Source organism: Thalia democratica, chromosome 8, assembly GCF_965202585.1.
Source record: "Thalia democratica chromosome 8, ktThaDemo2.hap1.1, whole genome shotgun sequence".
In the NCBI taxonomy this organism is placed as follows: Eukaryota; Metazoa; Chordata; class Thaliacea; order Salpida; family Salpidae; genus Thalia; species Thalia democratica.
The window spans coordinates 29,201,004-29,225,672 of NC_139172.1; the positions used below are offsets into that span (position 1 = coordinate 29,201,004).

At 25.6% G+C, this 24,669-nt stretch overlaps 1 protein-coding gene across 2 annotated transcripts in view; it reads right to left on the bottom strand.

Annotated features, from left to right (window-relative positions):
* Positions 1-17,311, bottom strand: part of LOC145842131 (MOB kinase activator 2-like) — a 48,463-nt gene extending 31,152 nt beyond the window's left edge. The window contains exons 1-2 of one of the 2 annotated variants that reach the window (XM_082949519.1): positions 17,253-17,311; positions 13,397-13,486 (exon numbers count right to left, since the gene is read on the bottom strand). In XM_082949519.1, coding sequence (XP_082805645.1) covers positions 13,397-13,413 — 17 coding nt within the window. In that variant the 5' untranslated portion in view covers positions 13,414-13,486; positions 17,253-17,311. Of the gene's footprint in view, positions 1-886; positions 951-13,396; positions 13,487-17,252 lie in introns of those variants that run through there. The other variant, XM_082949518.1, reaches the window with a different exon arrangement.
* Between the last annotated feature and the right edge of the window lie 7,358 nt (positions 17,312-24,669).

The window sequence follows — 24,669 nt, forward strand, 5'->3', positions numbered from 1 at the left end:
TACTGAGTAAAGAGTCTTAATCTGTAAATTTTACAAATTTTATATTCATCTAAATATACAGTTATTTTTATAGCTTTATTTAAGCAAACTAAGATTTAAAATTTCAGTCTTTAAACAATTAAAGAATTATAAACTTAAAAATGGTATATGTATTAAACTTAAAAATATTGTTGAGGTGAATAAACCTTAAATTTAATATGAGTTATCTAAGATTTAACTTTTAGACAGATGTAAAGCCTTACAAATAATCGAGCAATTTGATATGAACTTGCATTGTAAATCGTTTTGTTACAATAAGCAGCCGAACAATTGCAAATAAATTAAGTGTAACGTATTCTAAAGGCAAAACAAGGGCAACTGTTTAAAACCTTTATTGTTACCTATCCAACTGTGTTACTTGGAATGTTAACTTTATATAAATGATACATTTTTTTCATCTTAAGAATGCTGCTGGCACGTTTCGCCGTACAAAGTTGATAAAACAGTTTTTTTTTGTTTGAAACAACTAAACGTTTTTTAAATAACTGGATTTGAATTTTTAATTTAGGTTCATTTGGTTTGGTTTTGTTTCATTTTGGTTTTGAACACAGGTACATTTCACTTAAATTATTTCTTAAGTTTACCTCGCAGACACCTTAGAGAGGATTAACTTTGTGTGATATGTGATACAAGTTTTTTTTTTGCCTTTTACGTTTAAATACTGCACATGTCCTAACTGTTGTGTCAGTGTTGGTTTTCAACAATTAAGCAATATTGATTTCTTGCTTTAGAATAAAAAACTTAAGGACATTAAAGTTATATACGTTTGATAGTATGACAAACAGAATCAAATAACAAATATAAATAATATATAACATTAAAAACTAATAAATATAAAAACACTTACCAGCAACAGCAACATATTGTGGAAATTATATCAGTTGAAAACATCTAAATAACATTTATTTCATCTAAAATAGTTTGTTCAGTAAACAGGATAGTATTTTTATCACAATATAAATTTGTCATAAATAAATTAGTAAAAATTACTGGTTTGTTTAAAATAAAGCTTGGAATTGGTTGCACTCATTTTATTAAGCTTGTTTTTTTTTAATTATTTATTTTTTGCATCGCTTTAAACTTTAATTAAAAAACTTTTATTACTTTAGTTTTTGTTTACGCTGTAGCTAAACAAAACTTTAACTTAAAAACATAATAAATTTTAAACTTTTTTTTTCCAAAAAATATTTTACAAACAAAACATGAATAACCTCAAAAAATAATAAATCTAATTTGTCTGGAAGTTTGGCTGTGAATTATTTTATTTTAACTGCATTATGTAATGCAGTTTTGCACATTTTTTTTTTGCTTATACAACTCATTCAATAGAATTATGAAATTGAATGAGAAATAAAATCTGTTGCATTTTCTATGACATAATTCTGTATAAAAAGATCTCGTGTGATCTAAATTTATAAAAAATAAGAATTTAATGATCAGTTTGTTACTTATTTCATCTATATAGCTGCATTTAAATAACTTAATTGATTACATGAAAAAAAGTATTAGCTAAAACAAAAATTAATTTTCAATATTTGTTCACAAACTAAAAAAAAACTGTAAATATAACTAGAATAAACTCAACTGACTATCACAAAAAAACAAACAGAAAAGTTAAATAAAGTTTAACTTATAACTATTAATTAAAAACTAACTTCCTTAAATTTTCAAAAAAAAACAGCTCATGTTATTTAAACAACTTTTTTGTAACGAAACACTTTGGTAAAAACACATTCATTCGTAACTCTAATAAAAACATCTTGCACTCGATGTACATAATAATAATAAATAAAATAAACAAGCACACGAGTGGCGTCTGTTGTGTGAAGGTAAAAAAATAATATAAATTTCCCAACAGCAGACAGCTAAAAAAACACGCAAAATGTGAATTAAAACTTGCAGTTTTAAGACAAACAAGAAAAATCAATGAGGTGTAAGCAAAAAATAAACGTTTATTTTTATGTAAAATCGCTTTTGGGCATTTTGTTTATGCTTTTGTTCAATCAGTAACAAACAAATGATATATGTTAGTGGTTGATTTGTAATAAAATAAATTACAATTGCGTTAAAACCAAGATATTTTTGCACACTAAATTTAAAAAACTTGTAACTTTTAACAGCATAAAACTGTACTCATCCAAGTTAGGTCAATTCAGCTGAGTCAAAAAGTTTCAAAATTACTAATTTTTTCACATTACGCAACCAGCACATGTCATTTTACAAATAACTCACTATTAATAATGTTTTAAAGATAGATCATTTATTCAAACATTATTTAATTACAAATTTGAGTTTTTAATTACAAAACTCATACTTCTTCCAATATTTTTTTTGACTACCTAAGATCTACTAATACTTTGATTTAATATAATAGTGTTCAAATACTTTTTTTTCTAATACTAATTAGAATAAAATTTCAATCAAAAAATATACAAAAACTTTCATACGTCATGGCATTAAACTTAAAAAAAATTGAAAGTATCACGCGCTATTTAAAACTTCACATACTTTTCAAAATTTGTTGTTTTAAGTCATACTAATCACATGGTTACCTGCCTTTATTTTAAACATAACTTTTAATTTAACTTCCGACATACTTTTAGCATTTCTCATAAGCTTTGTCAATCATAAAATACAAGGGGTTAAAATAAGGGCTTATAACTGATATAAAAAAAATATCAAAAACATGTAGTAAAAACTCAACTCGTTTTAAAGTTCTTAAAAAAAGTAGAGAGAGAAAAAAACTTGTAATAAGTTCTCACAACTTGTGATATGGTATCAATAGTTTGAAAATAGACAAAAATCGTTTGAAATGTATACAGGCAAATACTTAATTCTCTGAAAGCCGTCAAATAGAGTCAAGTTACTTACAAAAAAAAAATTAAATCTTAATTATATGGATTAATGATTTAAAAGAAAATGCTGTTTTAGGCCTATGTAGGTAGCAAACTTACATTTCGACATTTCACAGAAATGTTACAAACTTGATTTTAAATCCAAGTAGCTAAGTTATACTATTGTGGTCGAAGAACCAGGTAACAATCTAAACTTTACAAAACAACATTTCTAAACTTCCATGAAAAATGTATTGGTAACTATAAATTTTCAACACAAAACTACTTTTTTTTTAATTCATATGAGTAAACTTTTTATAAAAAGGCTGGTAAAAGTGTAGGGAAATAATTAAATCCAAAAACTTTCAAGAAGTTTCTAATATGAAATAAACTTTAAAAATAAGTTGTAAATGTATACATTATTTTAAAATACATATACATAATTTTATGAAAAGTTGAAAATTTAATTTTTTTTTTTCAAAAAGTAATCAAAATACATTTTATTTTAAAAAGTAATTTTATTTAACAGTATTAGTTTTTTACAAAAAATTCTGATTTAAGCCTAGTCATGAAAAAAAAAAACTTAGATATGACAACTCATAACTACCGTTGCACAATTCAAAAACAGACAAAAATAGTTTACTCAAGCAATCAACGTACATAGCCTGAAGTCTCGAAAACAAGTTTACAAAACAATTTTGCGAAATTTACACAACACAATTTCTACTTTTTCCGCCTAATTACATTTGTAAGCAATGTGACGTGTGTGTGTATTTTCTATTGTGTTTTTTAATAAAATATTTGTTAAATTGCACTACTTTTTAACGTATGAGCCAAAAAAAATGTTCTAAATAAAAAAGTTAAGGTTACAAAGAATTATTTTGAGATTTTTGTTTAGGTATTTTTATTGTTATTTTCTAATTAAATATTTTTGAAATCGCACTACTTTGAACGCACGAGCTTAAAAAATGTTTTAATAATTTTTTTAAGGTTATGTAGATTTTTTGTGTGATTTTCTATTGTATGTCGTCGAAATCAAAAATATTTTGAAACTCTACTATTTTGAACGTATGCTTAAAAAAACAAAAATTCTATTTTTAAGATTACAGAGAATTTTTTCTGAGAGGTATGTAAAAATTTTTTATTTATAATCAATTTTGATTGTTTACGTTCGTTAGGGCTATATTAAAGTGAGAACTAATTGTAAAATAAAAATATTTACCTACGTCAAAAACTTTGTACTTTAAGTTATTCAGGTGATAATGTTCGCTTTTTTTAATTGTTGATAAAATTTTCATGGACTTAAAAATATTTGATTTAAAGAAAATATAAACTTAAGATCAAAAGTTTAAGCTAAAAAAGTCAAGTTAAGAGATTTTTTTATTAAGCCAAAAGTTCATCAATTTTATTATGCTGATTACCAAACTGATTATAAATTACAGAGTTAATAGATGGAACAGTAAAAAAAAACGTCAAGAAATTTACATTATACTGAAATAACACAAACCGAAGACTGATCTTAAAGGAGCTGTTTTACACTCTTTGAGTTGCAAAGCTTTGAAACATTTTGATATGAAAACTTCGTACTTATTTGTTCTTAAGTCTTAAAAAGAATTTGTGTAGTTTTTGATATTTTAAAGAGGATACATTGAGTGGTAGACAATAGACTAATATGTAATTATCATTCTTACGCGAAAATAAATTCAAACAATCATTAAAGAACACTTATAATTTTCAAAAAACAGTCTCAAGACGTTCAAGCTGCAAAAAATCACAAACCTCAAAAAATTAAAATAACCCCACATCACTCATAACTTAAATACTTCAGAACCCTCAAAACAATCACAATATAAAATGGGCAGCTGCAAGAAAGTTGGCTCGAAAGGCAATTGACCCTCTTTACGAGAAGTACTCAAGTGGCCCGCACAAGATTTCACATTCACATATTCATATTTACTTGTTTTTAACTGTGAGCTCATTTTAGTCTTTAAATTAAGATAAGTTTAAGACTTAAAGTTTGTTGCTGAGTTCAGATGTCATATCAAAAATAAAACCCGACAGGTTCCCACCAAGGTACCAACTAAAAAATTAAAGCTCAAGTTCCTTTAAACACAATTTTCTTCTTGTAAAATCTTGATTTTTTCACGTAAAAACTGTAAACATTTAAAGTATTTAAGAAGTGCGTTATGTTTACACTAGTTTGAGTAACTTTATTGGTCTTAAATTTCACTGCAAATGTTAAAACTTTAATTAAAATCAAATCAAGGATCAATTTAATACAACTTTCTAATCTATTTCAACAGCTTTATGTGTCATTAAAAACTTAAAAATAGCTTCTCAAATTAAAGTAGTTGACATTTTTAAGGACTTTTCAAGTGCTGGCACATGACTTACATGCAAATATAGCTCTTTTTCATAATTACAGTTTATGACTTTAATATAAAAACGCTGTAAATCTCTTAATAATTTTTTTCGACAGCACACAAAAATAACGTCAGCTTGCAGTTGGAGACACAAAAAATTTAATTAATATAAATGTGACTTTGGTCATTAACCTTTTTTGTAGTCTATTAGAATTCCCACCCTCCTAAACAAAAATTGTTTTAACTTTTTGATCAAATATCGCAAGAAACTATGCAAGCATGGAATATATTTGACTACAATTGTAATTGTGAAAAACTATACAACAATTCCAAAAGCATGTTTCAAGATTTTATTTTTTATAATTCATTATACTTATCAAAAAAAGCATATGCTTGTTGTATTCACAACATATGCTTATAATTTATAGACGTACTTTTTGACAAAAATGTTTTCGAAACACGCTATTCTAAGGATAACAAACTGTTAGTGAAATAGAACATTTTATTAAACAATTTTTTATTACAAATAAAAATTAAGACATAGCTTAAACAAGTTCAAATTAAAATATTTGACTAAACAGCATTGAAAAAAGTTTGCTGTAGAAGGTACTTAAAAGATGAAAGTTTGTTTATCTTATAAAATTGAAACTTATTGGTTGTAAAACTAAAAAAAGTTTTTAAAACTTAGTCATCAAAACAATCGATTTAAAAAAGATCTGTTTTCAAATTAAGTTCAGTTTATCTTAGTCAAAACTTTAATTTTACCGGTGTTATATAATTGAAAAAAACTAAAAACAAAGGTTAGTACAAATAATAAAGAGGTTTTTTTTAATTATGGTTTTAAACACTCAAAAATAGTTTAAATTCTTCTTAAAGTAGTTTTAATTTATTTTCAACTAATAACTTTGAGGTATTTGAAAAACTCATTTAACTAATGGTGTAAAACAACTTGTAAAAAGAACAATCACAGCGATAAATTAGCGGAAAGTAATTAGCTCGCTGGCAACTTGCCAAAAGTGCAATATTAACATCGAAATTCCGAAAAATTACCAGCTTGTTTACAAACAAAACTACCTGATTATGTATCAGGTAAAAACATTTATAATTTAAAACTTTATACTATGCTTTTTGATGCACTAGTTTTAAAATTGAAAATTTAGAAAAATCAGAGTAATCAACTTGACAGGAAATTTATACTCATGCACCTTTTAATTATTCTAGATTCTTCAAAATGCTATAAATTCAATTACTTCATTAGCCTTTATTTTCTAATCTGATCTAATTTAAGGGGCAAAAGCGAAATCTCGTTGTTTTGAGCGCAAATATTTTGCTTTTGTTTACACACACACAGGTTAATCTGCAGCCTACTATGGGTTAAAAGTATGCCAACAATTTAAAACTTCTGGATTTAAACTTTTAGTTCAGGAAACGCAAAAGACTTAATATCGCAAACCTGCATTCTTTTGTGAGCGGTCTCTCGATGCAAACAACTTAAGACTCGATTGTTTTCTTTATAAGTAGCATTTGTCTGGCTACTTTAAAAAATATTTTTTACATAAGTGCGAAGAAGTCTATCACATTAATACAGTAGGGTGGTTGAACCTATTAAAACGGGTTTTTTGCTGGCGTGAGCAGAAACATTTGTGGTTGCAAAACAAAAACAAATCAGTTGATTGGTGGTTGCAGCCTACTGTTAAAGATAAACAAATTTTTGTTAAACTAAGAAAATGATTCACCAGATAGAAATATTTTTATGACTTATTCCTTAACCAGGTCGTTTACGAATCAAAATAAAAACATTTTTTTACAAACTAGACAAAATCAAATACGACTAAAACTAGTGAGCCTCAAGAATTTATTCTTTATCCCAACAATTGATATTCCCTTTGTTACTTATCTCAGCGCAAACAACTTAAACATTTTCATCTCAATAAAACCTGGGGCACTTAAAATAATTCTTTATAAGTATTAGAACAAGCAACCGGAGATTTTTATCTGTTTGCACAGGGTAAACAGCCGGAGCGGTGCTACAAAAGAATCGCATTGCTGTGTGGAGTGCAAACATGCAAATGCTTTTTAATATTATGCGATGTGTAGCATGCATAAGATTATTACAATGAGTTAAGTGCGAGTGCGCACTCATGAATCATGTTGTTATGTGGAGTGCATAGATGCATATTGCTTTAGAATATTGCGTGAGTAATAGGTTAGTGGTGCATATGTGCACACATGAATCATGTTCTTATGTGTAGTGCATGTGTATGCACTACTCGTTTAGAAAAGCTTGCAAGAACATAAAAGTTAGAGTAAAACGAGTTTTAAAAGCTTCTTTACTAAAGTAAGCAAATTTTTAAGCGAAAAGTGTACTGTATGATAATTAAATTAGTAAGTGAAAATAACGCTTAAAATAACTTTTGCACGAACGCTTCTTCTTGAATAACCGTCAAGTTATTACTATAATACTAATATAAGTAACACTTGCAAGATCTCGATGCTTTTTTTTAATTTGAAATAAATAATCTTCATACTTTAAACACAACCCAAAGTACGCACTCAAAAGTAAGTGTATAACCCAAAAGTGCGTACTAAACGGAAAGATTATTGTAGTTTGATGCAAATTGCTCCATAAACGAAAAAATTGTGCTGTGTAACTTGATTTTTATTAGTGTTTGACGGGCAAAAGAATGCTATGCTCAGAAATATTGATCAAGTTAATTTCAATAGAAAAATCAACTTAAAATAAAGTATTTCATCCATGTTTGTAAGAAACCACTGACTTTAGTTTATTCAATAAACTATTTTGTATAATTTAAAATATTTGTATGTTTACGATAGTTTTACTAACTTAGAGATCTTTTTACTGCTGAAATAAGCTGTATGCAAAAGACTGTTTTATGAAATTTATTAAAACTTGCTTAGAACTTTTAGCAGTCCAAGATTTTTTGTGATAGCATAAACAGGCTTGTATAAAATCAAGATATAACTGGTAAGTATGAATAAAAGACGTAGTCATATATGTGAAAACAAAATAAAACTTGAGAGATATAAAACACTTGACAAAAATAGATTAAGCTATAAGCGTTTTAAACTGAAAGCCACACAATTTTGCAAACCGATTACCCTGCAACAAAGCATTAAATGCAGGACCGTTAAAATTTGCAGAAAGTACAAATTACATTACAAAGCAGAACTAAAAGTTTAGATAAGATCGTTCGTTCAACGAACTTCCAGTCATGCTTCATGCATATAAATCGTACATTTTCTTTATGGCAAATGGGTATGTATTAACACAAAAAGCTTTTAATATGTATGAATGTTTGTTAAGAACTTTTTTCTATGGCTGTATTTGCTTTCCAGACTTCAAATAATCGAATATTTGAGAAAAGATATGCGTACAATAACACAGGGTTTTACTACTTATTACAGGAATAAACATGCAAAAAAATTTATGTTGAACAATAAGGTATTTTAATTTGTATGTATGTTCGGTATAAGGAAGCTTTACACAATTGTTATCAAAAAACTAAGTAATTTCAAAAAAAAAATCTGGTGAAGCTTATAAGAATTCAAAGCCCACTTTTCAATAAAAAATCCTTAATTATTTGACAAGAGGGCGTCGAAAAATCCAGTGGGTATTTGCATTATAACAGTTGTTAACTTCTGAGCGATTTTTACAACTTGACTGCAAAATAAAATAACTTATATTTACTCAACATTTAAAACATATTTTTGGCAAAAATATTTAATCCGAAAAGGCGGTAATTTTAACATCTCGTATTTGCACAACCGACCAAGAAGAATTCTTAGGAAAGTTTCAACTGCATTAAAAAGCTGCTGATGTTTACTTTTCGGGCGTTTAAAAAGTTCTAAGGAGCAGTAAAAATAAAAGTTTGAAGACGTTACAGGTTATTGCAGATCTGTTGAACTTTTTTTTTTTAAAACAAATCGGTTTGTCAGAGTGAGCTGAAAGTTTTGGTCAATTCAAGTGGTTTCAAACAACAAAAAATTCGAAACAAAGAATTTTTTATTTGTTTTGAAGGCGTTCGGACAAAGTTTCTGATTGTAAAAAGTCGTTAAATTCAAACGCCCTTTCTGAACCGTCACATTATGGGGGTCACTTTTGACACTTTGTTCGGTGACTCATACTTTTATTACCTGCATGTTAGCTTGCTGTGTGAAATTGAAGATTTCTGATGTGCGATTTGCGAGGGTGTTAGAAAAAAAGACACTTGTCTTACGAGGTTATGGTTTGAAAAAAATCTCTGAGCTTACGAAGAAGTTTTGAAGTTGGTTCTCGTGTGCTAAGACTTAATATCAAAAAACTACTTTAATTTTGTTGATAAATTGCAAGTTTAATTTTCAAAAATGACAAATCTATAGAGAGCAGAGTTTAGATAAAAACACAAATTTTGGATATACTGACTCGTATAAAATGACTTTTCAAAACGTAAAAAAAACTTTATTAAGCTGTTTATTTTTTTATTTTGATATCGAGATTTCCTGACTACCAATCTTTTTAAAACCATCTTGTCAAAACCAAAAAATCCTTGAACTTTTAAGTACGGCTTGTAAAACCATTTATAAAGAAAAAACACTAAAAAAAAAACAGTTTCAACATTTTTTAAACACATTTTTTTTAAACTAAACTACTGCAGCTTCCTCAAACTTTTTCGAGCAACACAGCTTCAATGCATTGGCTGCCAAGAAAGTGTAAAAATAAATCACCCTTTAATGGAAGGCGTTTAAGAAAACAATCCGGAAAAATCGCTGTAAAAACAACAGAGTGTTAAACAGGTTGTGCGAAAATTTATATTAGCTTTTTAAATAAACAATCCAGCTTGCGGCTTCAGGGAATTATTTGTTGAATTTATGTTTATACAATGTTAAAATTGCACAATCACTGATATAATCTACAACTTTAGGGTAAAAAGATAATTTTTGTTAAGAGACCGAGTGCAAAAAAGATTTAAAACTAGAAAAGCAAGATCTAACACTAAATAAAAAAAAACTTTGACATTGTTTATGCTTTTTAGTAACTTTTCTGTAAATTAAGTTTTTAATAAAGTTAAATATCATAATTTGGGATTGCACAAGCCAAATTTGATTGTAATAATTTATTTTATTATTGAAAAAAAAATTTGAAAAGATTTGAAAATAATTTACATTATAAACAAACTATTAAACAGCTCAAAACTTTAATACGCTAAATTCAATAACTATATAATATTTTCTCTTGAAAAATACTGCATAACTACTGAATATATCAATTTTTAAATCTACAAACAACCCTTTTTTATTCAAAACTGCGCCAAACGGTTGTACTGAAAAAATCAAGCAAAAATATTCCATAACTACATAAAAATACCAACAATTTTACACAAAAAAAACTCACATGTTTTTTATTTCAAACTGTGCAAAGAGATTTTACTCAGAAAAGCAAGGTTTTAAACCAAGCAATAAAACAAACAAGCCAAGTTTACGGTTGACGGGCTATAGCAAGGTCCATTTGTTTTCTATTTTTAACTCTGCCAACACCACAAGTAATTACAACTAATCCCGGCAAATTGCCTGGAAAACTTACTGGACAAATGAATGGGTGGCTACTAATGTAAAACTGGTTGGAACTAATGTTATAGGCATACTAAAAACATATAAACACAATAAAAATGTGTTTTAAAAAGTAGTATAAAAACAACCAAAATCAGTTCTTGTTAAAACTTTATATGTTGAAAAACTAGTGAAATTTATTAAAAAAAGTTTCTCATACTTAAAGATATACAATGTGTAAACTGAATGAACAGTTTTAAAAAAGTTTTTTTTTAGAAAAATTAAACCCCATCTTAAACAAAATTATAAGTAAAATTAATCAATCTTAAGAAATCAACTTGACTGTACTCAACGTAGATAGTAACTGTTTAAACAAAATGTTTTTTTCTAAATTGAATTAAATAAACTTAAACTTTTATAGTTGGAGAGTACAAAATTAACAAAATACTCTACTATCAAATAATCTTTGAGAAAAAAACAAAACAAAATTACATTAATTACAACAAACTGTTTAAAATTTAATTAAAACTAGCTTGTACAAATAGTGGTTAGAAAATACAAAATTAAAACATAATCTCTACTTTAGTAAATTAAATAGATTAAGTAAATAAAGTTTGCAATAGTTTTAATTACTAAAGATATATAGAACTTTAAAGTCTAAATTACTTCTAATGAAATTTATAGAAACTATTCTAAATGAAATAATCTATTTAGTAAGGAAGTAACTCATAACAGAAACTTTAAAAATAATCAAGATTTTATTTAAAACAAGTTTCTTCTAATTTGAATGATTTTTAAACAACTTTGTAACAAAAAAGTACGAGAAATTTTTTTTATTAATAACTCATATAAACTAATAGAACTATACTTGAACTTTTTATCTTAGCTAAAAAAAATAACTTATAAATCTAGAAAGTAAAATTAAAGCCAGGCTTGAAACAACTTTTAGGAGTAATCAAATTAAATAAACACAAATGAAGAAACTAGACAATACTATTTCAAACAAGACAAATCAATTTTAAAAACAAAACTGATAAAAACTTGTGCAGATTTTTGAAAACTTTCTCAAACGCTTCTAATGTCGCACGCACAAAAGTTTTCAACTGCAAATTTGAAAAGAGCGCCCTGAAACTTTTGTTTGTTTTTCATAAAAAGTTTGTGTTTATTGTTCTACATCTCGATTTATTGTTTTCACACCTCAGTTTCTCAAAACAAAGGCAATGATTCACTTTTGTAGAAGAAATACTCTTTGTTGTTTTAAAAAGCTACAGTTAAAATCTGTACAAAGTTTCGATCGATCAAAAAACAAATATAAAATTAAGAACAACTTTTGTTTAAAGTTATAAACAAAAGATAGTTTAGGTTGAAAACAAATCATTCCAACTACATTTGACATGCACCTTTAGTTTATTTTACAAATAAAGATTCTTATTCTTTCCTAGAACTACTATGTATAAAAACTTAGTCCAACAAAGCACTTGCTAACAATGAGTTTGCTATTTAATTTATCACCAATGTTAATTTTAATCAATTTCAAAACAACTAATCTGGTTAGTTAGCCGCAAAAAAACAATTTGTTATTTTTATCCGCTAAATGCGCCACCGTTCGTTTTCGTAGCTCCGGGGTTAATTGCGAGCTGAATTGCTTGCGAGCGACTTTTAGCGGTTGAAAATAGCATAACTTTAAAACGGGTAAATTTTCTTAATTTGAGTGTATGTACTTAAAATTTTCGAATTCAAAAATAGAACTTCATGCCTTTGTTGAGAACTTTTGATATTTTAATAAAAGTACTGGGTACAAAAATTTACATCAACCTTCGATAAGCATCACACACATGATACTGTTAAGACTTGTTTGATAATATAACACGTGGTAAGCCAAAAGCTCAATACATCAAGTGTATATACCACCTAACGGAAAAATAATTTACTCGCCAACAAGGATAATACTCATCGAACCAATGTTTCTTAGATCTTATGCAGCAAAAACAAAGTCTCAAACTGAGTAGAGTATGTTTTTTAGGAAAACTTTGAGTCTAGTTCCAGCACTCAAAAAAAACGGTATTTCATAAAAATACAATCTGTATTATATCAAACTAAATAAATTAAAAACATACACACCTACCTGCTACAGATTTTCAATCAGTTGAGTTTTAACCTCAAAATACAACTAATACTTTTTTGCTCAAGTGTAATATATTTTATAAATTATACATAAAGTGTACATAATGACAAAAACCTTGTAAGTTGATTCGCATTTATGGAACTTTTATAAAACTTATGTTATTTATTTCTAAATTTATTAAAAACCAATCTAAAGATAAGAATTAAATTAACCTTTTTAAATTCAATTTCATGGTGAGAGCTAAAATTTAACTCTTACTTTTTATTGAAAAATCAACTCAACACAATATAAACCCTGATTAAACTAGTTTTCAGCATATTTTTAAAGTTTTGAAAAAAAGTATTTATTTTTATTTAAGATATTTCTTTTATAGAACAAAAACTTGCCAAACATAATTTTATTACAAATTAATCCTAGAAATTTTCAACTTTTTAGAAATTTCTGGCTGATTTTCGAAATTTATTTTTTTATATTATAAAATCACCAACCCCATCAACCAGTCCATGATTTTTATTTTCTTCTTCTTTTTGCTTCCCTCCTTTTTGATCACCAGCTTGTTGCGATAACAGAGTCCTTTCCTGTTTAAATAATAAGTTTATATGAAAAAAGACAAAAAGATGACTCTAAATTATTAAATAAACTGTAATTACAACAATAAAATAAAAAGTAAAGAATAAAAATAGTTTATACAATAAATAAAAAAAAAATTTAATAATAAATAGATAGTGCCTAATAACAGAATTAATAAAGTATTGAAGCTTAATTTAAATTAATTTTTGGTTTACTATTTTTATTTTGTGTTTGTACTTTTTTTTTTTTAATTGATTTTACTTTTTCAGCTTTTTCATTAGCAATATAAATATTTCACCATTTAATCTATACCAGCGTTTCCCAAGGTTAGCCAAATGGCCCTCTTGGGTGCAATGACAGAAATTTAGGGGGCCATGAGCAAAAAAAAAGGGCCACAGAGGGCCCATTAGATCATAATTTAAAACTTACACTAGATATTCAGAGTTGACAATGAAGTGCAAAAAAAAAAAAGTTTTTAAGTGTTTTTAATGGTAGTTTTTTTAGTAATCTTGATGGAGGGGGCCATAGTAAAAAAAAGTTTGGGAAACCCTGATCTATATTCATTTTACCTCTAAGTTATAAGTAAAGTGTTTCAAAAAAACATTTAAATGTTAATAAAAACAAATTGAATAATTATTCTTACGTATTTGAATATGTATATGACTCAGTCTCTTCATAGGTATTTATTTTCAAATTCAAGTTAATCTAAGTAAACTAGGTTTTTGATTATTTTAAAAATACAGTTCTATCGAAAAAAAAAAGCTATTATAACTATTTTATTAGTTACATCTGAAAAAAAAAACATTTTACTAAAATAAATATTTACCATAATTTATAACGCGTATTTAATATCAAATGTACCACTGTAAAAATAAGCAGGTACAAAATTGATAAGTTTCTATAATTTTTCAACATTTATTTCAACAAACTAAATAAAAAAAATTATTAGGAATGCATAGATTTTGTAAAGCATTGGAACAATTGAACAAAGTTCTACAAAACGTATCAGTTATAAATTGTAATACAATTAAAACCATGATATGTTTTTAAAGTTTGTGTTAGTTAAATAATAAAATACTCAGTTTTGATTTTGCTAAATGACAATATAATTTTAAATAATTTTCGTATTAGAAAACCTGTTTTAACCTTTTGCATACTTATATATCACATTGGTAATAAATACTTATTAAATTTTGTTATAAAAAAAACCAAGTTTAATTAAATACAGGTATTTAAAATAGTTCAGAAATGTTTACATAAACAAAATATGTACTCAAAATTTTGATTTTTCAACTTATAAACTTCCAAATAAATTTTAAAAAACTGATATTTATATTTAATTTATCTAATTAACTATGAAGCTGTAGTGACTTATTTGTTTTTATTAAACATTTAATACAGTAAACTTAGATTTCAATAATCATCCGAGGAAATTACTTGAAAAATGTAATAATAATCATCAATAAAATTAGCAAAGTTTTATTTCATCAAACAAAGGATTTTTTTATACAAACGTTTTAATTTATAAATGTTTATTCTATTCTTTGAACGGGGTAATTAACTATAAAAACAAGTTGTTTTAATTTATAGGTTTCAATTTATTTTCTTGCTTTTTACTCTTTCAGTTTAGTTAAGATATAGCTTTATAAACTTATATAAAAATTATTTTAGCTTACACTTTATTTTTCAAAAGACCAAAACAGTTATTTATGAACACATATCGATGTAAAGTATTAATATATAATAACTTATAAATATATTAACAAAAAAAATCTTTTTTACACTTTTTTATAATTAATTTAATACCTTTTCAATTAAAAAAAAAGAAGTTACAATAAAAAACAACTTAATACCTTTTTAGCTATTATTCATCAACATACAAGTCAAAAAGGCTTTTCAAAATTAAATTGTTATCAATTGGCCATTAAAGTCCACCATAACAAATTGGATAACGACAATGAACAAATAACTTAATTCAAACAAGTTGTTTACAAAGGAGACAATTTGTATAAAAGATTGAAAAGGTTTTGTTGAAAGGAGTAAAAAATAAACAACTTCTTTGATCTTGCTCAAACAAAATAGAGGTAAAAAAATTAAAACAACAAAAATGTGCCACAGTTCAAAAGTTCTTTTTAAATAATAAAACATCATAAATATGACCAGTAATAAAAATTAACAAATCTTCATTACTGTTTAGATTAAATATAAGTACTTTTATAATTTAATACTTTTTGAGATAAGAAAAAAAAAACTTGTGTTTCAAACAAATAACATATATTAGTTATAATGTTATATTTAAAAGTACTGATATAAACTATGAACACAAAAAAAACTTTTAAATCAAGACCACTAAAAATATAATACTAAATTTATGTAAGATATAAATATCATCTTAATTTTGGTAGTATTAAATTTAAACTAACATCATTGGGTGAAACCACCATAAAAAGTTTTAAGTAAAACAAAAATAACAAAATGTACAAAAAGTACTATAAATAGTACAAAACTTTAATATTTTTTGTAAATATTGTAATAAATAAGATAAGAAATAAATAATTGTAATAAGATTTGTAATTTCTTTGTTAACCATCAGCAACTTTAACACAAAAACAATTGTTAATATGCAAAAATCCAAAATCTTAAACAACATATTACATTAGCAAAACAAAACAAAAATTAAATATGTCTGATAATTATAAAGATAAGCTTGTGCTAATAAAACTTAAGAGCAATGCATTATCATTTACAGTATAAAGATTTTTTACTTTAAATAAAGAAAAATTTTATTATGTTTTGTTTTTAGTTAATTATTTTTTGTTTCAAAATTCACATAATCAGTTTTTTATAAATAAATTATTTACAATATTCATAACTTATCAACCTCATTTTATTACGCAACAAGCAAAAAATTTACGTTATATTACAAACTGTTCTAGTTGCATTGTTCATAAAAAAACTTTAATATATGAAAATGTTTTGTTGTAAAAAACTTAATTTAAAATTGTTGTCACTATTGAACAAATTTATTATTACCAAGATACAAAATTAAGGGCATAGGGGGGGGGGTGGTAAACACCCTTTTTTGGTTTTTGATCTTATTTTATATAGTTTTTACTAAGCTACAAGATGCTTTATACAGATTTAAAAAATTCAAAACAATTTTTGAGATATAGCCAGTCAAAGTCAGAGGCAACAATAGGATCCTTATGGGAGGCACAAACTAAAACGGCAAATAACTTGAAATCACTAAAAATCTATCTCCTCTTACGTTTTTTGAGATATCTACCTCAAACTTTCAGGAAGTGTTTTTTGCAGTATTTTGAAAATTCTATTGGAACAGAATTTTGAAAAACTAAAAAATAAAAATATTATAACAAAAAAACAAAAAAAAAACTTTTTTTTGTTTATTTTTTATAAAAAATGTTTTTATTTTTTAATTCCTTCCGACAGAATTTTCTAAATTTATCAAGGAACATATCCTGAAAGTTTGAGGTAGTTATCTCAAAAAACGTAGAAGATAGATTTTTAGTGAAATAGTCTATTTTTGCCGTTTTAGTTTGCGCCTCCCAAAAGGAACCTATTGTTGGCTCCAAATTTGATTGGCTATATCACAAAAATTATTTTGAATTTTTTAAATCTGTAAAAAGCATCTTGTAGCTTAGTAAAAACTATATAAAATAAGATCAAAAATCAAAAAAGGGTGTTTTCCCCCCTATGCCCTTAAGTTTACGATCTTTACAAATTTTATAAATGAAAGCATTTAAATAAACAAACCTGGTAGATCTAGTTGTAGATGCTTGCAGTGAAATTATAATTTAGTTTATTAAACGCCTGTAAAATATTATTGATTAAAAAGTTAGTAGACTATAAGATACATCATAAGCTTTAATTAAGTTGACAACATATTTTTTCATTTGCTAGTTTGGGATAAAAAGTACAAGCATTTAAATCTTGCAAATAAAGTTATTGCTTGTTAGTTTTTGTTAAATTGGTACATTTAAGAAAAAAAACTTAGAAAGAATATTTTAAAACTAAAGTGTTGAACACAATATATAAATTTATGAAAAAAGTTTAAATTCATCTCTATACATTTCATAATAAAAATTTAAAAGTACAAAGGTTCTAATTTTCAAGATTCTATACTTGAAATCCTTTAAAGACTACTTTAATTTCTTAAATTTAAAAAGTAGATAATCTGCTCCTTGTAAACACAAAACTAATAACAAACAAAAAAAAACATTAGAATACAAGTAGTGAGAGGGCAGAATTAAAAAAAAAAACATGGCACAACAAAAAATACTTTGTTATCACATTTCCTGGATCCTTTTTCACACTTAAACAAAATTCAAAGCTTTTATTTCAAAAGCACTATCAAACAACTGTTAAAATAAGGTTTAAAAACGCACTTACTGTAATATCAAAACGCAACTGATTAAAACAGCAAACATACTGTGAGTTATATGAGCAACGTTTATGACATACCCTTATTAGTCATATAGCAGTTCCAAGGTGTTTTTCATTGAAAAGTGAATGAAAAGCTTGCAAAAAAATCAACACTTTCACCAGCTTTGTTAAAACTTTGAAACATGAAAAGCTCTGTCTACTTTGCTACACGTTTAAATGCAACACCATGGTCTTGTGTCTTAAGGATTTTAGCAACTTTTAAAATACACACAATTAAAAATTAAACAATTTTTGAATTGTAAACTTAACTTTTAGTTCGACCAAAGTAAAACTTTTATCTCGAACAGTACAAAAAAACAGGAAATTAATTACACCACATCAAAAAACAGTAAACAAACATCAATAATTGCTCAAGTAAACCATAAAAACTTCAGCTTAATAATAAAGTAGAAGGTTAAGGGAGCTTAAAAATCAATAAGTTTACCTGTGTCTGACAAAGTTTTGTACTGCTTAATTCTTTTTGCAAACCATTTAAACACACCATCTTTTCCAGACAATAGCTTTGATTACATTGGATGAAAAATAAGCTTTGTTTAGACCACCAAATATAAATGCTTAACATAATAAAATTTAAAAAAATCTCAGAGGTTAAAAAAGTTACATTATCAAAATACAGTTTAAGCTTGAAGCAATATATATACAAGTTTTTCTTTTCAAATTTAACACACAAAGTTTGTTCAATAAAACACACAATAAAAGCATTTCAAAATAGAAAGCCAAACTTGAACAGAAAACAAGTTTGTTCAAAAACTAGCAACAAAATGTTTGGCTCCGAAATCGATTTACTAAAAAGAGAACAAAAACGCTTGCCAGGTTTTGGTTGTAATTTGGCGAAAAAAAAAGTGAAAGAAAATCAATAAACAAGCAAAGAATACGAACTGATGGAAAAATAATAACTTCTCTTTAACAAGTATTTTATTGTAAGCTTTTGGATAAAAAATTGACTTTAGTTGTTTTAATGTTTATAACCCTATTTGAATACATAAATTTAGTAAACTAAATTCTTAGTAATTTTATACAAATAATTTGGTCGAAAATACAAGAATAAGTCTGCTTTAAAAACTTTAAAAAAAACTATAAAAACGTTAATGATAGTTTATACTAAGTTACGACTTTGTAAAAATAAAAAGAAAAAAAACTTTTACTAAAGTCAAGCTTAATTTTCTAATACTTAAACAACTTGAAAAAGTTCACAGCTAAATGCTCAAAATTAAACATATTTTAACTATTTACATGAACTGAATTTTAACTTATTTGTGTAAAGATAAAACAAAATCTATTTTGTAGAGTAATCCAAGTTATGTACTAAACTAAAAGCCTCACTTTAAAGGTTATTAAAGTTTTAACTAAAAACAGTATGATATTTTTTTATAATTTGCTATGTTGGAACAATGGTTAAAATTTAACTAACTTAATACAAACAGTGTGTTACGATGTTTAAAGAGAAAATGCATTATGTTATAGTTTGCTTGATGCGTTGTATAAGATATTTTATTAGATATATCTTTTAGGACTGTTTATCTTTATACTGCTTTAAGTTTTTATACTATGCTTAAAACTAGAGCTTTTTTAGTGAAAAATGGTTGAGAAATATATACAAAACATACAGAAGTATACTTAAATATATTAGAACATAAACAGATTTAAGAAAAATATTAATTTAGTTAGTTAAAAGTCAAATTTTCAATAGTCTTTAAAAAAACATCACAAATAGTACATATTTGAATCTTAAAAATCATTTAAAACTACTTATACTTTTGTAAAAAATCAATTATCTATCTACAAGAAATCATAGCCAATTTCATTAAACAACAACTTGTACATAAACTTTAAAAATGATACATATTGTTTACATAGTTCCTTACTTGTTACAAGTAAAACAGTTGTTGTATTCTTATATGAATCTTAGTTACAAGTATAAAATTTGCTTTGAAAAATTATTACAACCACAAGTTGTGTTTAACAATTTTGTAAACAAAAATGTTGATTAACAGCAGTTCAAACAAGTTCAATCAAAACTTTTTTTTTAAGAAGTTTCATTAGTAATTTACATAAAATTAGAAAAATAAAAATACAAACCAAAAAACATACCCAAAACAAAGAATGCATAAAAGAATAAAAACATGACTATAAAGTTTTAATTAAGTTTGTTAATAACAGATCAAGAACTTAAATGAGTTACTTATTGAAAAACAAGTCAATTTAAAGAAAATTGTAAGAATTTTATTTTTTATTTATAAAAATAAATTAGATGGGTGAAAAAAAAACAAATTTTTTGATGACTAAAAGATAGAAACTAAACAATACTGCATTTAATCAACAGTATTAATATATAGCTCAGTTATTACAAACATCCTATTCAGAGAGAATATTTTTAACAATTGACAAATTACTTAACATACCTGTTGTATTGAAACATCTCAATGCAGTAAACAGCCCAAACAAAGATGAAAAGTTTACCAAACATAATAATATATAAAGTTTTAACCATGGTTTAACAGCTGATCATAATTAAAATCTAAAACTTGTTATTAGATATGCAAACTAAAAATGTAGAATTAAAGTTTTAAATAAACTTTTAAAAAGCTAAAATCAAGTAAAAAATAGTTTGGTTTTATATCTATTAAAATAAAATTGACATTTTTAATTAAGTTAAAAGTAAGTGAAGAACTAATTGTGAACATTCTAAAAAATTAAAATTAAATAAATATGAATTTAATAAAATGATTGAAGTGTAGTATATAGTTCAAGTTTTTTAGTAAGAGCAAAAGTCAAACCCTTTTGTTCCCCCTCAATGTTTTGAAGCTGTTGATTCAACAAAAGTGGGTTACATGACAATTTAAGTTCTGAAAATTCATAATTAAATTAATTTTCATTTTTAAAAACTTGCCTATTCTTAGAGCTTTTTAGAGGTTAGTATATGCTATTAAACTTGTAATTTTTGTAGACAATTTTATATTTTTATTTCAAACTTTGTTTTTAAACCATAAAGTTCGTTTATAGTTACTACTCACATAAACATTATACATAATTATACATGCTTTTTTTGTAATGTGTGTTAATATTTTATTGACTACGTAGATATGTTCTTAAATTTATTTGAGAGCAGTGAAACACCGCTAGTCGGAATGTTTTGGCACAAAAACATCTGTGGTACTATTTTTTTATGTATTCAAATTTTTGAATTGTGGTCCTTAAAATATTTCTTTTAACAATTCTTATTGTAAGAATTTTATTTGCTGTGCACCCATAAAAGTGTAACAACATTGTTTAAAAACAATAATGAATAATAGTCCAAATGAGGGTTGGCACTCTTTGAGTCAAAAAAGCTATTATTGTGATCAAAATCATCCTGAGTGACTTTGAACTATACTGAGTCATCCTGAGTATTTTAAAATACTTTAAAAACACTTACCTCCAACGCAAACTAATTATATCTCATGTTCAATTTTGTTAAATTAGAAAAAGCTGTGTATATAAATATATACAGGGTTTGTGCGCAAAATTTTTTCATTTAGCCTGATTGGGACCATTTTAGCCTGACATTTTTCAAAGTAAGGAAAATCCCCTTTAGAAGTCATTTTTGGTATTGGGGGGTCTTGATTAGTACTATTGTAGTCTCCGACTTTAACTGGCTTTATCTCAAAAAATTTTTTGAGCTTTAAAAATCTAAACAAAGCAACTCTTAGCTTAGTTAGAACTCAAGAAAATAATACTAAATTGTGAAAAGGGTGATTGACTCCCCTATACCCTTAATATAACAAATTCAGTGATAAGTTTTAAAATAAGTGTTAATCTAATGTGTTACTAGTGTAAAAACTTAATATGTATTACTAAACACAACTTTTCAATAAAATTAAACACCAGAAAATTTATAATAAAACCACGTGCATTGTCGTGTTTTACTAAGATTTAAAATGAAAGGCTTACACGAGTATTAAAATAATAAAAAAATTATTATAGTATTTTGACTAATACTTAAAATTCATACATAACTATAAATCCTAAACTCTATATAAATACAATGATTGTTGATGTCATATCCTATTTATATAGCTTACACTTAAATAAAAAAAAAACCTTAAATATTTTGTTTTTGTAAAGAAAAAGGAATTGTTCCTAAAAATGTGTACTCCCACAAAACTTAAGAACTTATATCTTAAAGCTAAGTTTTAGTGTTGTGAATATCTCTAATAATTTTAATAAACAAAAAGTAAAATACTTGATAAACTTCTAAGAGTTTTAATCTAAAAAGTATTTGGTATAAAGCCTTTAAATTAGAAATTAAAACAGTTCAACCAACTAAACTCTGAAATTCATAGCTGGTGTAAACAAATTCAAATAAACAGCCAAGTTTTTTAACTAAACTGTGATGTTTAAACTGTATTTTTTTATGAATTTTCATAATTATGATATATATAATCTACTCAAACAAAATAATGAAGATTCTTAAAATTTTCATAGACCCAACAAAAGGTTTTAAGCATTGACTTTTACAAATACTGACTAAATTTGTCTTTAATAACTAAATTTATACTTAGAAATAAATTCACATCTCAATTAAATCTTTAAAAAAATTCTGAATTTTTTTAATCAAAAAATGTTAAGCATTTGAACTGATTAAAACTGAGATTCTCAAATTTTTAAAGAAAAAAACTGATTTAACCTGATGTTTTTCAAACTTTTCAAAAAAAATATTTAGCCGGATGAGCACGAACCCTGTATATATGCTTTTACACTTGATGTTTAAATAAATAAAATAAGAAAGTACTAAAACTGGACCAAATTATTTCATTCAAGATCTAAAAAAAAATATGTCCTGAGATAAAAAAAATGTGTTAAAACAATCCTGAGATTTCATAAAAAAAACAAATTATCATGATTCAGTCTGAGTTTAAAATAAAATTCATAAGATTCTGAGTTCACCTGAGTCAACCAAAGAAATATCCTGAGTGAATTCAACCCTTTGAGTGAATAAAAAAATATCCTGAAAGACCTTTAACTGTCCTGAATCATCTTGAGTTCTTCATAACCTTTAAAAAATTAGATTTTTCAAAATCATTAAAATCAAGTTATTCAAAAAAACTGGTTATAAAATAACAAAATATTTAAATTGATCAATTGAATCTTACTCAAATCTAGAAAAAAAAACATGACCTGAGATTTTTAGAAATTTTAAAAACATTATGAGTTTTTCTTTCAATTAAAATGGCTTGAGTGACCCTGAGATTTTTTAAGTTTCAAAGTAGCCTGCGGAGTCACCCTGAGGTTTAAAAAAAATTAGGCTAAATTAGGCTTAATCAGACTTGTTAATTTTTCTATAGCTATTAGCAAGCTTTAACGTATTGTTTGACTGCAAAACAGGGACTAACTGCAGTTTAAAAACCAACATAGCAAAAACCTCCTATGATGTACTTTTTAGCAGAAAAACATACATTTTTAAATAATAAAAAGGTTTTGGGCTAAAAACATAGGATTAGGTTCAACAACAAGTAGTTACTAAGTGCTTTAAGTTGCATACGTTTTCATAATTTTGTTTTTAAATAGCATTCTTTTATAGATTACTACATACAGCTATTAACTTAAAATAAAAAAATTATCTGATACTTCTAAAAGATTGCTTACCCCAGAAAGACAAACACAACATAATTTTCAAAAGAGGTTACTATCAATAACTAAAGTAGAAATTGAATCATCTACTGCGCAAAAAAACTTGATTAGTGATTCTTGTTTTTAAAGATGTTGGAAATTACTGCTTGTGGTTTTTATGTACTTAAACTTTGTTTTCAAATCACTAAGAGCTACTTAAATTTACTTTCAAACCATTACAAGCAATCCAAGACTTGTTAATTTTTCTATAGCTATTAGCAAGCTTTAACGTATTGTTTGACTGCAAAACAGGGACTAACTGCAGTTTAAAAACCAACATAGCAAAAACCTCCTATGATGTACTTTTTAGCAGAAAAACATACATTTTTAAATAATAAAAAGGTTTTGGGCTAAAAACATAGGATTAGGTTCAACAACAAGTAGTTACTAAGTGCTTTAAGTTGCATACGTTTTCATAATTTTGTTTTTAAATAGCATTCTTTTATAGATTACTACATACAGCTATTAACTTAAAATAAAAAAATTATCTGATACTTCTAAAAGATTGCTTACCCCAGAAAGACAAACACAACATAATTTTCAAAAGAGGTTACTATCAATAACTAAAGTAGAAATTGAATCATCTACTGCGCAAAAAAACTTGATTAGTGATTCTTGTTTTTAAAGATGTTGGAAAATACTGCTTGTGGTTTTTATGTACTTAAACTTTGTTTTCAAATCACTAAGAGCTACTTAAATTTACTTTCAAACCATTACAAGCAATCCTGTTTAAAAATTTAACATTTTATGTTTAGAAAATACTATGAAAAGCAGGTATGTCTATTTCAAGTCAAGCTACTATTAAGGAATTTTTTTTATCTTATTATTAAACCAATACTGTAAATTAACAAAAACAAAAAAAAAGTTTTGTTAAATGTATAAAAATAGATACAATTGAATCAATTCAAACTCATTTAAAATCTAATAACAAACAAGCATAAGTTTTTTAAAAGTTGAAACTAGCCTGAGGTTTTTTAATTTAAAAACTAGCTTAAGTGATTTAAGCAAGTGAAAACCCTGCTACTATATGTTTCAAAATATACTACTTTTAATTATTACTGATTAACAAGTTAATTTA